This window comes from Microcaecilia unicolor, chromosome 7 (assembly GCF_901765095.1).
Source record: "Microcaecilia unicolor chromosome 7, aMicUni1.1, whole genome shotgun sequence".
NCBI classification, from domain to species: Eukaryota; Metazoa; Chordata; class Amphibia; order Gymnophiona; family Siphonopidae; genus Microcaecilia; species Microcaecilia unicolor.
This window is the reverse complement of record NC_044037.1, coordinates 150,226,599-150,241,398: the sequence shown is the minus strand read 5'-3', so window position 1 is coordinate 150,241,398 and position 14,800 is coordinate 150,226,599. Positions and strand designations below refer to the sequence as shown.

General features: G+C 47.2%; 1 protein-coding gene across 1 annotated transcript in view; it reads left to right on the top strand.

Moving 5' to 3' along the window:
* The window catches only part of RBM44 (RNA binding motif protein 44), a 356,864-nt gene that overhangs the window by 228,735 nt on the left and 113,329 nt on the right, over nucleotides 1-14,800 (top strand). The window contains exons 6-7 of the mRNA XM_030209835.1: nucleotides 3,585-3,667; nucleotides 3,775-3,848. Coding sequence (XP_030065695.1) covers nucleotides 3,585-3,667; nucleotides 3,775-3,848 — 157 coding nt within the window. The remainder of the gene's footprint in view (nucleotides 1-3,584; nucleotides 3,668-3,774; nucleotides 3,849-14,800) is intronic.

Genomic DNA, 14,800 nt, shown 5'->3' with positions numbered 1-14,800 from the left:
GCACCTTATACTAAGTTTCATCACAACAGAGTAGTGCTTTGCACGAACCCTAAGATCCTGCCGAAGGTGGTGTCTGAGTTCCATCTGAACCAGTCAATTGTCTTGCCAACACTTTTTCCCCGACCTTATGCCCATCCTGGCGAAATCAGCTTGCACACCTTGGAGTGCAAGAGAGGATTGGCCTTTTACGTGGAGCAGACAAAGCCCTTCAGACAGTCTGCCCAGTTTGTTGCTTTTGATCCCAACAGGAGGGGAGTCGCCTTCTGAAAACGCACAATATCCAATTGGCTGGCAGATTACATTTCCTTCACTTACGCCCAAGCTGGGCTGGCTCTGGAGGTCCATGTCACGGCTCATAATGTCAGAGCCATGGCTGCATTGGTGGCTCACTTAGAGGGGCATAATCGAACGTCGCCGGCCAAATAGATCGCCGGTGATCTATGTTGGTGGCGGCGCTACAACTGGCCGGAACCGTATTATCGAAAAAGATGGCCGGCCATCTTTTTTTTCGATAATACGGTTTAGATGGCCAAATGCCGTGGAGTTCGCCGGGTTAGAGATGGCCGGGTTTGTTTTTCAGCGATAATGGAAAGTTATGTCGGCCTTCTCAGACCCCGGCCAAATTCAAGGCATTTGACTGTGGGAGGAGCCAGCAGTTTTAGTGCACTGTCCCCCCCTGACATGCCAGGACACCAACCAGCCACCCTGGGGGTCACTGAGGTGGACTTCAGAAAAGCTCCCACGTCCATATCTCCCTTACTTTGGGAGCTGAGCCCCCCAACCCCACCCCAAACGCACTACCCACAAATGTACTGCACCCACTAAAATTGCCCCAGGGACCTGCATACAGCCTCTAGGACTTATTGCTGCTGTATAACTTTGGCACACCAGTTCCCACCTGAAGACTGATCTCTCTGAAAAGTCCTTTCTTGAAATAACTACGTTTACTCACAGTTAACTGCAGATCAGAGGTTGTGCCCCACTGGCAAAGAGTCCCCTGGTACTAAGATTAGTAGTAGGTCAGAGCTGGCACAATGGTGGACAATGCCCTCTTTCAGCACCATTCAAGGTAAGAACTACGTTCTCTAAGGTGGGTAACACAGGAAAGGGAACTAAAACTGGCTTACAAAAATGGCCACTACCGCATAGACTACAAAAGGAAACAAACAGGGCACACTCTGACCCAGTTAGCAGGGGGGAAAAGCACCATGGGAGTAGAGCCCAGTACCCTACACCCACCACAATGCATTGCTAATGTGACTCTGCAGGGCACCTAACAGAAAAGGTGTCACACTCATCCGAGAGCCACATCGCAACCAGGGAAAGGCTGTCTGAGGATACAACACATTCTGTTGTCATGGAAAAGGTTTTTAGTTTTATTTTTTTAGTTTGGAAGGGGATTGGTGACCACTGGGGGAGTATGGGGAGGTCATACCCCATTCCCTCCAGTGGTCATCTGGTCAGTTGGGGCACCTTTTTGAGGCTTGGTCGTGAAAATAAAAGGACCAAGTAAAGCCGGCAAAATACTGCTTAACGCCGCTTTTTTTTTTTTTCCATTATCGGTGAAAGCCGGCCATCTGGTAGCTACGCCCATGCCCGCCCATGTCCCGCCTTCACTAATCTACCGACACGCCCCCGTGAACTTTCACCGGCAATGCTGTCAAAAATGCCGCTTTTGATTATACAGATTTCGCAGCTTTTAAGAAATCGCCGGCCATCTCCCGATTTGTGTCGGAAGATGGCTGGCAATCACTTTCGATTATAAGCTGGTTAGCCTCCTTTGAAGAGATTTGCAAAGCTGCAACGTAGTCTTCAGTCCACACATTCACTTCACATTACTGCCTTGAGCAGGATACCTGATGCGATAGTCGGTTTTGGCAGACTGTGTTGCAGAATCTGTTTGAGGTTTAGAATCCAACTCCACCCACCTAGGCCCTTTTTTATTCTGTTCCAGGCTGCACTCTCAGCTAGTTGTATATAGTTTCAGGTTAATTTACGTTATGTCCTCGCCGTTGCAAGGCCTAATTGAGCAATGTTATTGTTTTGGGTGAGCCTGGATGCTAGGGATACCCCAGTTGTGAGAACAACTCAGCTTGCTTGTCCTCGGAGTAAGTGAAGATATTTACCTGTTTCAGGTATTTTCTGAGGACAGCAGGCTGGTCATTCTCACAATCCCGCCCACCTCCCCTTGGAGTTGTTTTTTTTTGTTTGTTTTTGGATTGAACTGAGGACCGCGGTCGCATGTCTGAAAGGAAGGCACTCTGCGTATGCGCGGTGCATGCTGTACGCGTGTGTATCAAATCAAGGGTTCGGGTATTGCTTTAAAGATTGTTTATTCACACATCAATAGGCATACACATATTACATAACATTCTTATGCAGTATACATACATCACCACAGGATTGTAGCCTTCATTTGAGCCGTAACAGCAATCGGGGAAGCACCGATGACCGCCCAGAGATTCTGTGGGACAATTCCACACTGGAGATAGGCGTCCCTCAAACCAGGTACAGAGCTTCTGTTTCAGTCAGGGCCTCCCCTCTTTTTATAACAGCTCACAAACAAGTGTGCCTGGAACAGAACAATGAGTGGCCAATCTGCTTTCCTCTCTCCCAGGCACCCTCTGATGAAAACACCAGCCTTTGGACTTTTCTCAGCACAGTCCTGTAGTGAGTTACCCACCGCAACGGAGCGTTGTGGTAGCAACCTGTCAAACAAATATTCTGGTAGCAACAGGTCAAAATAAACTTTCTGCATGTCAGAAAACAAATATTCTGGGTCAGCATAAGTATCATATCATAAGTATTATAGTCCAACACAACGTGCCAGAAGGCTGTGGCAAAGTTTTTTTTCTTTTTGCTATTGCAAATGCCAGTTCCCAGGCCGATGTGGACATCGACCCAGTTGTGAGAATAATCAACCTTCTATCCTCGGAGAATACCTGCTACAGGTAAGTGTCTTCTCTTTCTCCGAGAATAGCAGGCCATTAATTCTCACATTCCCTCCCACCTCCCCTTGGAGTTCTCTTCTATTGCTATATCATTGGACTGATGTTTCCGTGCTCACACGGAAGGCGGGATGGCACTCGCTCATGCATGATGAGACCTCTGCTGCGAGCTCTTAGAGAGTATGCTAAATAGCGTTCATCACCTGGCATCATGGATGATGTCACCCACATATGAGAATTAATGACCTGCTGTCCTTGGAGAATATCTGCTACAGGTAAGTAAATTTAATTCTAGGTAAACATTATAAAACTATTATAGTATATGTAATAAAGCAATGTTTTAAAGTTTTGTTACTGTATGTTTAGAGGCTCATTTTCAAAGCACGTAGATTTACAAAATTAGATATGTTACTTTCCGAAATATATCTTGGTCCTAGAGAGAGATGCTGAGCAAAATGTGGGCTGCTGAAAAGTAACAATGAAAACTTTTCCGTGGCAAGCTCTGTTCTTTTTTGTCAGCCAAATGTGGGTAGTTACTAGAATTACTTGATGGCTTGGTTCAGAACACAATGGCTTCATTTTGAGAAAAGAAGCAGTTTTAATGAGACAGACTAATTTTTGATTTTTTTTTTTCAGATGTAAAAGTTATTTCTCCAATGAATGAATCCAAAGAGCAATTTTATGTTCATGTTGGCAGCTTGCATCCTTCGGTGTCAGAGGTAGCCTGGAATTTCTGGTCTAATTTTGTAATATAGTAAAATATATTTTTCTGTACTTTTGTCCCTAATTTGTACAAAATATTGTTTCAATTATTATAATTTTGCAGGCTGAAGTAAGATCACTTTTCCAGAGATACGATGTTTCTGAGGTGTTAATTCATGAGTATTCAACGAAGAAAAGGTAATAAATTTTATACTTATGAACATTGTGTGACCATCTCTGGGAAAATATGACTAAAGTCTACAGTAACAAAAATGAGGTTTAAATGATTTCTGTTGGAACAGTCTGTAATTCAGTAGTCCATACCCCATTCTTTTATATGAAAAAAAAAAGTTACAGAAGTTCAAACATGTGACCGCTTAAAGTAATTTTTAAGAAACTGGGCATTAAAGTTCAGAATGAATCTATGACTTTAGTACTATTCTCCAAAAGAATTACCTGACTGAAATAATTCCTACATATACTTTCTCTGTATTTCCAGCAAATTGTTTTATCGCTTGTAAAAATGTAAATGGTTATAAATAAAAAATTAAAAAAAAACTGCTAGTGCACCTTAGTAAACAGCCCTAAGTTTGCAAAAAAAAAAATCATTTATTTAATTGGGATACACAGTGATGCCTATGCAAGAAGCTTTAGTGTGGACCTTAAAGCCCTTTTATGCATGCTAATTAGGAAGCTATATAGGAAGTCTTTACCGTGCATGTTAAAGTGGTATGGAAGATGTTAGTGTGAATATGCAATATTTGCTTTTTTCATCATTAGACTATTCCAGATAAGCAGATGTTATGACTATCAACCAACAGATGGAGCTAGAGAATATAGAAGTGTAGTGTGCTTTATAAGTTTAGTGTATAGTTTCCTTCTTCAGTATTTTTCTTTCTCCAGCAGGTAGATACGGTGTACTCCACTGCTTCTGGAATAGTCTGAGCTGCTGCTAATCCATTGTTCACCTGGTTCCCTGTAGAGCTAGGGGGTCTTTGGCAGTGTGCTAGGATCATACATAAAGGTCTATAGGTCTTTCTCCTCCCCCGCCCTATCTCTCATCTGCTTGCTTGTGTCTTGCCAAAGAAGGAATACCATATGCAAATAAAGGGATAAAGATCTACTGCTAAATAGTTATGTTTACTTTCCATGTAAAGTTTCTTAACTGAATAACAATATGTGCAGGACCTGTTAACTTTCTAATATAAACATATTACTTAGCAGAAGCAAAGCAAATATCACTCTAAAGAGCTGGCTTTTCCAGGGGCTTGGCATGCTGAAAAAGGCTTACCGCAGAATGCACTAAAACATCTTAACGATAGTTTTCCTCTTTGTATCCCAATTGCATGCTGTTTATATTTTTGTATTTGTTTTTTGAAAGGGCTGTGTCATGGATGTAGAGTGGGTGGGGGATGGCATTGAAGCCTTATCCACAGTTCTCATTTCAATTTATAAGTGGTTTACAATCATTTATAATTAAGGTGAAAAGGGGGGAAGGTAGACACAAAATGATGCATGGGATACAATGGGGAAGTAAATATCAGTCTAATAGGAGAAAACTACAGACTTTAATCAAGGGGAGATACAAATGATTGGGGGAGTAGTAAAGAAAAATTGACAGGTCAGTGAAAGGGGGAGGTCTTGCTTCAAAGGGATTTTGAAGGGCAAAGGGGAGAGTATAAACATCTTCTAGGTTTATGTGGAAACGCTTTGGAGAGAAAATGGGCTTTAAGGATAGCCTTAAAGTTTAGGAATGAAAGTTATGTTTGTAAGTGGAGAAGAATATTATTCAACAGGATAGGAGAGACAACTGAAAAGAAGGATGTTCTAGCAGTTTGTGAACAGATTTGGAGGTAGGAAGGTGTCACTAGAAGGTGCTATTGGGAGGAATGTAGAGAGCAGTTTTGGAGTAAGAATGAGATGTTTGAATAAGAAGAGGGGATGACCAAAGCAAACAACTTGGAAAGTTAAGTTAATGATCTTGAAGATAGTCTGATACTGTGGTGTTCAGCATAGAATAATGGGGTGATACTGTTAGATTTCTTTGCGCTGTATATTAATTTGACAGATATGTTTTAGATGAGTTGCAGTCGGCATAGTTGGAATTGTGGTAGGCCATGGAGCATAGAATTCCAATAAATGTGAGAAATTAAAAGTGGATGAAGAGACAGAGGGTTTATCAAAAAGGGATCTTGCAAGGCGTGTTTATCAGAGCAAAGAACAATTTACTAGCAATGGAGGAAATCTAATTGTTGAACATAAGATGATTGTCAGGTCCCCATGAATTTTTTTTTTATTTGTGAAATTTTTAATGTATCATATCACTTGTACAGAAATAGAGCTGAGAAATATGTAATTCTAGAATTTAAGGAAAAGGTAGTCTCAAAAACGCCATATAATCCAAATAGTAGTATGTTAAAAGAGAATCATAAGGAAGTTTAAATAAGAAAGAAAACTAATTGCTAAACTGCTTATATCCCAGCTAAATCCAAAAAATATATATAAAGAGCCTTTTAAGTAGTGATAACAAGAATACCTCCAGCTTCCTTAGCAGCCAACCTCTTAGTGGCTAAAAAGGCTGACAATTGAGAGAGAACAATGAAAACATATTTTTGAAAATCCAGTCTCGCCACACGTTTACATGGATATTTAAGAAGGAATGAACCCCAATTTGCTGAACTCCTGGACGTAATAGCAAGACACATCTATTCAACAAGGCCTACAAAGAGAACCCATAGCCTTACAAAATTACCTCACCAACTCACCCAGTTATTACAGTCCACCTTATATCTTGCCTAACACCTTCCTTCTCTCTTACCTCACCTAATCTTGTACATAATTGTTTCTGATATCATGGAATGATTATGTCACAACCAATCTCTGTAAGCCACATTGAGCCTGCAAATAGGTGGGAAAATGTGGGATACAAATGCAATAAATAAACTCTTGACAGCTGATCTCTATCCATAGATAAACCCAAAGTCACCATTAATGTCAAAGTCATTTCTGTCTCGGAGACTCTAAAATGTCGGTCAAATTTACCAAGTCCACTTCCTGCAGGGCAATATTTTGATTTACCCAAGAATTTTAACATCACCTTTACTTGGGTTGGGCATACCAGAAATGGAGGGAGCAGAGAAGACGAGGAGCCAAGCAAGGGGAACAAAAGGGTAACTGTTTTAGAGGGATTTAGTTTTAGATGATGGGATGAGAGCCAATCAGTCAATTTGTGGAAAATGTGTGAAATTACAGGTGGATCTTTGGTTTCAAGTGGAAAAAGGAATTGCACATCATCTGCATATATGAAAAAGTTAATATTTAAGGTCTGAAGGACAAGGGCAAGCGATGAGAGAAAGATATTGAACAGAATGGGTGCTAATACGGAACCTTAAGGAGCACTACATATAAGACGGTGTAGAGAAGAATAAATATCGGTCCATAATACTTTAAATGTTCAACCATCAAGGTAAGATTTAAACCAAAGTAGGGGTATTTGTACGATATCTATTTCTTAAGGCAGTGAAGAATAGCATGGTCTACTAACTTGAATGCTGCACTAACATAAGAACTTAAGAATAGCCATACAGGGTCAGACCAATGGTCCATCTAGCCCAGTATCCTTCCAATAGTGGCCAATCCAGGTCACAAGTAGCTGGCAGAAATCCAATTAGTAGCTTCCCCCATGTCCATCAATAACAGACTATGGACTTTTCCTCCAGGTACTTGTCCAAACCTTTTTTTTTAAACCCAAATATGCTAACTGCCATTACCACATGCTCTGGCAACGAGTGCCAGAGCTTAACTATTCTTTGAGTGGAAAAATATTTCCTCCTATTCGTTTTAAAAGTATTTCCATATAATTTCATTGAGATGAGAAGGAGTTCCCTGTCAGCATTGAGGATACAGTGGACAAAGTCAGTAAGAGCTAGCATGCTGTTTTCTGGAGAAAAGTGATGGCAAAAGTGTGTTTGACAGGTGTGAAGACAGTTTGTTCTCTCCAGAAAAGAGGTAAGCTGTGCAGCCACAATCTTTGTTGAGTTTTGACAAAAACGGGAGTTGCGAAATAGGACATTCCATATCATCAAGCTGATCAATCCATAGACTGGTGGGTTGTGTCCATCTACCAGCAGGTGGAGATAGAGAGCAAACTTTTGCCTCCCTATATGTGGTCATGTGCTGCCGGAAACTCCTCAGTATGTTCTCTATCTCAGCAGGTGGTGGTCACACACAGCAGCAGCTCTGGCTAGGCCTCCAAGCCTAATCCTTAGGTTTTGTTGAGGCCTGGGGTTGAGGGCTCTTTTGAGCAAGTGCAAACCTGGTGGTGCCAGGTCCCTCCTTTTCTCCCCCCTCTCGCTGGCTCCGTTAAAAAAAAAAAAAAAAAAAAAATTTTAAACGTCCTTAAAGGCGTTTATTTCGACGTTTATTTAAACGTTCATTGCAGCTACTCACTGGGACACCAGTTCGTTACAGCTCGGAGCGGCAAGCAGGTAATTTTACCTTTTTATAGCGGGCAGGGGGTTCCCCGATTCTTCTCCTCGTGGCATATGGCGTCGGAGGGCGAGGGCGCAAAGGGTCGCTCCCCGGATCGCTGGAGCGCTTCTAAAGGGGATGCGGGGGTTTTACAGCCTGATTCGCCCTTGATGGGTGACAGTTTAGTGACCGATGAATGTCCCGGTCCTTCCTCCGGCGTGGCGGTTTTTCCCGCCATAAACGCCCATCCCCCGCTCCTCGCCTCCGCCATCTTGGCCGGCCACGCGGCTCGGACGGCTTCTTCGTGGGCCGCCCTTGAGGTTGGAGACATTAATGCCATGAACGCCCTTAATTTGGGCGACGGCACAAAAGCGGCTAAAGTTAAGCGCCGTTCTTCCCGCGCGGCTCCTTTGCGGAGTGTCGCGCCGGACGCCATTTTGGATGCGCAGCATGTCTCTCCCCCGCTCTTGCGAGCGCCGGTTGAGGGTGCGTCTAGGGCTGTGGCCCAGGCTGCGGAAGTGCACAGTCTGGGGGGTTTCTCCCCCGAGTTTGTTTTGCTGCTGCATCAGGCCTTCCTCATGCAAAACGCTGCCACTGCTCCCTCGTCTGGTAAAGAGGTTGAGGTTCCCAGAGGTAAACGCCCTCGGGTTGATTCCCAGGCCTTGGAGGACTTTGTCTCCTCCGATGTAGATGAGGGCAGCGTGTCTGAGGTCTCCCAATGGTCCTTTGCGGATTCCTTGGAGGAGATAGATCCCCGCTCGGATGGAGCGGATGACCCCTCTGCAGCGCAGCTTTTTAGCCCAGAGGATTTGCCCAACCTGTTGTTACAGGCCATGGACACTTTGAAGATTTCCTCTCCGGAGGACGTCTCTCCCTCAGCCCCTGTTGGCTCTGCCATTATGCTGGGGACGAAGCGCCCGCCTAGAACCTTCCACGTGCATGATGCCATGCACACCTTAATTTCGGCTCAATGGGATGTCCCGGAAGCGAGCCTCAAAGTGGCTAGGGCTATGTCCCGCCTCTATCCTTTGCCTGAAAGTGAACGTGAGGCCTATCTGTGGCCTACCGTGGATTCTTTAATCACTGCGGTGACTAAGAAAACGGCTTTGCCGGTGGAAGGTGGCACGGCCCTAAAGGACGCCCAAGACAGAAGATTGGAGGCGGCCTTAAGGTCGTCCTTTGAGGCGACTGCTTTAAGTTTGCAGGCCTCGGTTTGCGGTTCCTATGTGGCCAGGGCGTGTCTGACTATGGTGCAGCGGGCTTCCCCCTCGGATCATTCCTTGAGGGCTGATTGGCCGGCCCTGGAATCGGGCTTAGCCTATTTGGCAGACTTGCTGTATGATGTCTTGAGAGCCTCAGCTAAAGGCATGGCTCAGACAGTCTCTGCGCGGCGGTGGCTTTGGCTGAAACATTGGTCTGCTGACCACGCCTCTAAATCCCGCCTGGCTAGATTGCCTTTTAAAGGCAAGCTGCTCTTTGGGGTCGAGCTGGACAAAATCGTGACCGATCTCGGCACGTCTAAGGGCAAGAAATTACCAGAGGTCAGGGCTCGGGCTAGTACTCGTCCCGGTACCTTCAGAGGACGGTTGCAGGAATCCCGTCGGTACCGCCCGGGCAAGTCGGGCTCCTCTGCCCCTTCTTCCTTCAAGAGGAATTTCTCCCCCAAGCAGCATTCCTTTCGCAGAGACCGCCGTCCCGGAGGTGCTCCCTCCGGTCCTCCCCCAGGGTCTCGTACCCAATGACGGGGCCTTGGTCCACGCCCCAGTGCAGATTGGAGGACGGCTGTCCTCGTTTCTGGGCGAGTGGACCACAATAACTTCAGACGCGTGGGTGCTGGAAGTCATCAGAGACGGCTACAAGCTAGAGTTCTGCCGACCCTTAAAAGACGGGTTCGTACTCTCTCCCTGCAAGTCTCCGGTCAAAGCTGTGGCAGTGCAGCAGACCTTGGACAATCGGATCCGCCTGGGCGCGGTCGTTCCGGTGCCAGAAAGTCAGCTTGGCAAGGGACGTTACTCCATTTACTTTGTGGTACCAAAGAAAGGAGGTTCTGTCCGGCCTATCCTCGACCTCAAAGGGGTCAATTGGGCCTTGAAAGTGCGGCACTTTCGCATGGAGACTCTCCGCTCTGTTATAGCGGCAGTGAAGGCAGGAGAGTTCCTGGCATCCTTGGGCATCAAGGAAGCGTATCTGCATATTCCCATCTGGCCTCCTCATCAACGCTTTCTGCGTTTTGCAGTCCTGGGACGACACTTCCAGTTCAGAGCCCTCCCATTCGGGTTGGCTACTGCTCCGCGGACCTTTTCCAAAGTAATGGTGGTCATCGCGGCCTTCCTACGAAAGGAAGGGGTACAAGTCCATCCTTATCTGGACGACTGGTTGATCCGAGCCCCCTCTTATGCAGAGTGCGGCAAGCTGTGAACCGGGTAGTTGCTCTTTTGAGCTCCCTGGGATGGATCATCAACTGGGAGAAGAGCCAGCTGCGCCCGACTCAGTCCCTGGAGTACCTGGGAGTTCGATTCGACACCCAAGTGGGCAGAGTGTTCCTGCCAGACAATCGAATTGTCAAACTTCAGGCTCAAGTGGACCAGTTCCTAGTAGCCTCTCCTCCTCGGGCTTGGGACTATGTGCAGCGGTTGGGCTCTATGACGGCCATGATGGAAGTAGTGCCCTGGGCCAGGGCTCATATGAGACCACTTCAACAATCTTTGCTGCGGCGCTGGACTCCGATGTCGGAGGATTATGCTGTGCGCCTTCCCTTGGACCCAGCAGTGCGCAAGGCGCTGAGCTGGTGGATGCAGACAGACAAGTTGTCTGCGGGAATGCCTCTGGTGACCCCAGAGTGGATTGTCGTCACGACGGACGCCTCTTTGTCGGGCTGGGGAGCCCACTGCTTGGGAAGGACAGCGCAGGGGCTCTGGTCTCCTGCAGAGGCAAAGTGGTCTATCAACCTCCTGGAACTCAGAGCCATTCGGTTGGTGCTTTTGGAGTTCATCCCGGTACTGGTGTTGAAGCCTGTACGGGTCCTGTTAGACAATGCCACGGCTGTGGTCTATGTCAACCGCCAGGGAGGTACCAAGAGCGCCCCTCTAGCCAAGGAGGCTATGAATCTTTGCCAGTGGGCGGAAGCGAACCTGGAGCAGCTTTCAGCGGCCCACATTGCCGGAGTCATGAATGTCAAGGCGGTCTTTCTCAGTCGCCATACCTTGGAGCCCGGAGACTGGCAACTATCTGCTCAGGCGTTCTTGGACATCACGAAGCGCTGGGGCCAGCCGAGCCTAGTTCTGATGGCGTCATCGGCCAATTGCCAAGTGCCGCGCTTTTTCAGCAGAGGACGGGACCCTCGATCCCTGGGAGTAGATGCTCTTCTCCAACAGTGGCCGACACAAGAGCTCCTCTATGTGTTCCCGCCCTGGCCCATGTTGGGCAGGGTGCTAGACCGGGTGGCAAAGCATCCCGGCAGGGTAATCCGGGTGGGTCCGGATTGGCCCAGACGTCCCTGGTATGCGGACTTGATCAGGCTCTCAGTCGACGATCCTCTGCGGCTGTCAGTGGAGCAGGGCCTGTTACATCAGGGTCCCGTGGTGATGGAGGATCCCTCCCCCTTTGGTCTTACGGCCTGGCTATTGAGCGGCAGCGTCTGAGGAAGAAGGACTTCTCAGACAAGGTCATCGCCACTATGCTAAGAGCGAGGAAGCGCTCTACTTCTACTGCTTACGCCAGGGTTTGGCGTATCTTTGCAGCGTGGTGTGAAGCAGGCTCACTTTCTCCCTTCACTGCTCCAATTTCTTCAGTGTTGGCGTTCCTGCAAGAAGGTCTGGAGAAAGGCCTGTCGCTCAGTTCCCTTAAAGTCCAGGTAGCGGCTCTGGCTTGCTTCAGGGGCCGCCTGAAGGGTGCTTCCCTGGCTTCGCAGCCAGATGTGGTGCGCTTTCTCAAGGGAGTTAATCACCTGCGCCCTCCTCTGCACTCAGTGGTGCCTGCGTGGAATCTCAACCTGGTGCTAAGAGCGTTGCAGAAGCCGCCTTTTGAACCCTTGTCAAGGGCATCTCTGAAAGACCTGACGTGGAAAGCAGTCTTTTTGGTGGCTATCACTTCAACCAGAAGAGTTTCCGAGCTCCAGGCGCTCTCATGTTGAGAGCCTTTTCTGCAGTTCACTGAGGCAGGAGTGACTATTCGCACAGTGCCTTCCTTTCTGCCCAAGTTTGTTTCTCGCTTCCATGTGAATCAGCAGCTCTGTCTCCCTTCCTTTCGTAGGGAGGACTACCCAGAGGAGTACTCTGCTCTTAAATATCTGGATGTGAGGCGAGTCATCATCAGATACTTGGAAGTGACCAATGATTTCCGGAAATCGGATCATCTGTTTGTCCTGTTTGCAGGTCCTCGTAAGGGTCTGCAGGCTGCTAAGCCTACAGTGGCAAGATGGGTCAAGGAAGCCATTGCAGCGGCTTATGTGGCCGCAAGGAAGGTGCCGCCTATCCAGCTGAAGGCTCACTCCACAAGAGCTCAGGCGGCCTCGATGGCAGAGGCCGGTTCCGTCTCCTTGGAAGAGATATGCAAGGCGGCAACTTGGGCTTCGGCCCATACATTCTCCAAGCATTACCGCTTGACTGTGGCTGCTCGGGCGGAGGGCCGGTTTGGAGCTTCAGTGTTGTGGTCAGGGATTTCAATGTCCCGCCCTGGGTGAGTACTGCTTCGGTACATCCCACCAGTCTATGGATTGATCAGCTTGATGATATGGAAGGTAAAATTATGTATAATCATACCTGATAATTTTCTTTCCATTAATCATAGCTGATCAATCCATAGCCCCTCCCAGATATCTGTACTGTTTTTATTCTGGTTGCATTTTAGGTTCAAGTGTAGTCTTCAGTTACTTCAGAAAGACTTCGTGTTCAAGTTTTTTCACTTGGATTCTTCAAGAGTTGAGACGAGTTTGTGTTACAGTGAGCTGCTGCATTCCTCTCCCCCCCGTTTTACGGGGCTGGATTGAGACATAAATTCTGCCGGCACTCCCTCCCGCTTCGTGCGGCTGTAGGGCAGCTTGTACCCCTCCTGCTTCGGCGGTGTTAGGGTCAGTCAGCTCCTCCCGCGGTTGCGGTTGCAGGATAAGCCAGATCCCCCCGCATCGGCGGGTGTGGTGTCCCTCCCCCGCTCCGCGGGGATGAGCTGGACGGATTCCCCTCCCCCACTTGTGTGGGGATGAGCTGGGTTAATTCCCCTCCCCCGTTTCGGCGGTGGTGAGCTGGGCAGAGTGTCCCTTCGTGGGTGTAATTCTCTAAGTGCTGAGTCCTGCGGATGGAGCTTTGATATCGACATACTGAGGAGTTTCCGGCAGCACATGACCACATATAGGGAGGCAAAAGTTTGCTCTCTATCTCCACCTGCTGGTAGATGGACACAACCCACCAGTCTATGGATTGATCAGCTATGATTAATGGAAAGAAAATTATCAGGTATGATTATACATAATTTTACCATAATTGTTGGGGTTGGAAGGGTCAGTATTGGTACCCTTAAGGTGCAGGTAGATAAAAACAGTTTTCCAAACTAGTAAGAATACACCAGTAGAGAGACTTGTATTAACCACAGAGTGAAGATACGTGATGTATGAGCTGGAGAGTTGCTTCAAAAAGTGATTAGGAAGGCAGTCAGTGGGTGCAATGGAAGAGGTCAAAGAGGAGTGTAGATATGGGACATGCTGGACATGAACCCAAAGGACAGGACTACAATGGAAGCCTGACAGTTATGAGTAAAGCTAGGCCTCACAGTACAGGTCAAGAGGGCAAGTCACTGAGAAGCTAGTTAACAAGGTTGACACAGAATCTCATGTCCTTTTCTGCTTATGAAAGAGCAAAATGAGCTGACATGGAGAAATAATAGAAATATGCTTTGCAGGAGAATATGGTTTATAACTTTGCTAATCTAAGGGGATTTTTCTGTTAACCTCTGTTAACCACGGAAGCAGGTGGGTGGAGAAACAGAAATATGGTTACTGGGTGGGTGGAGAAACAGAAATATGGTTACTGGGAAGATGATTTCACAAACCACAATGACTTTGCTGATGTTAAGTAAAAATGCTATTGCTGATGTTAAGTAAAAATGCTATAATATGATGAATCTGCAATTATAATTTGATGAACCGAAGAGGTCACGTGATGGTTTGAGAGAGGAAGTCGGGTTTTTTCTCTCTCTGGGGTTCCCCCTTCTCCATTCTTCGTAAACGAGTGAAAAATAAATCGAAATTATTCCAATCTCACGGACCTACCTCGCATGAATCTATGGATCCCTTTGTGACGGAGACCCAGGCGACAGTGTTGAAATTGCCGAAAAAAGGCGCTGAGAAGCAGCGCGGGTTGGAAGAAGCCAAGATGGCGCCCGGCCAGTCCTCGGACTCCCCTCCGCAGTTCCACCCGCTACAGCTGCAGCAAATAACGGAGGCAGTGAAAACGGCTTTGGAACCACAGCTGACGAAGCTATCTGATAGCTAGCGGGAGTGGAATCATTGTTAGGAGAAACGAGACGGACGGGGGAACTCGAGGTGAGAGTGTCAGAACTGGAAGATTCGAGTGTGGGCAGAGAAGCGCGTCTGCAAGACCTGCAGAAATCCCTGCGAGCCCAAGCGAAACATCTGGATGACCTGGAAAATAGGTCTCGGAGGTCTAACCTCCTCCATCTGATTGGGA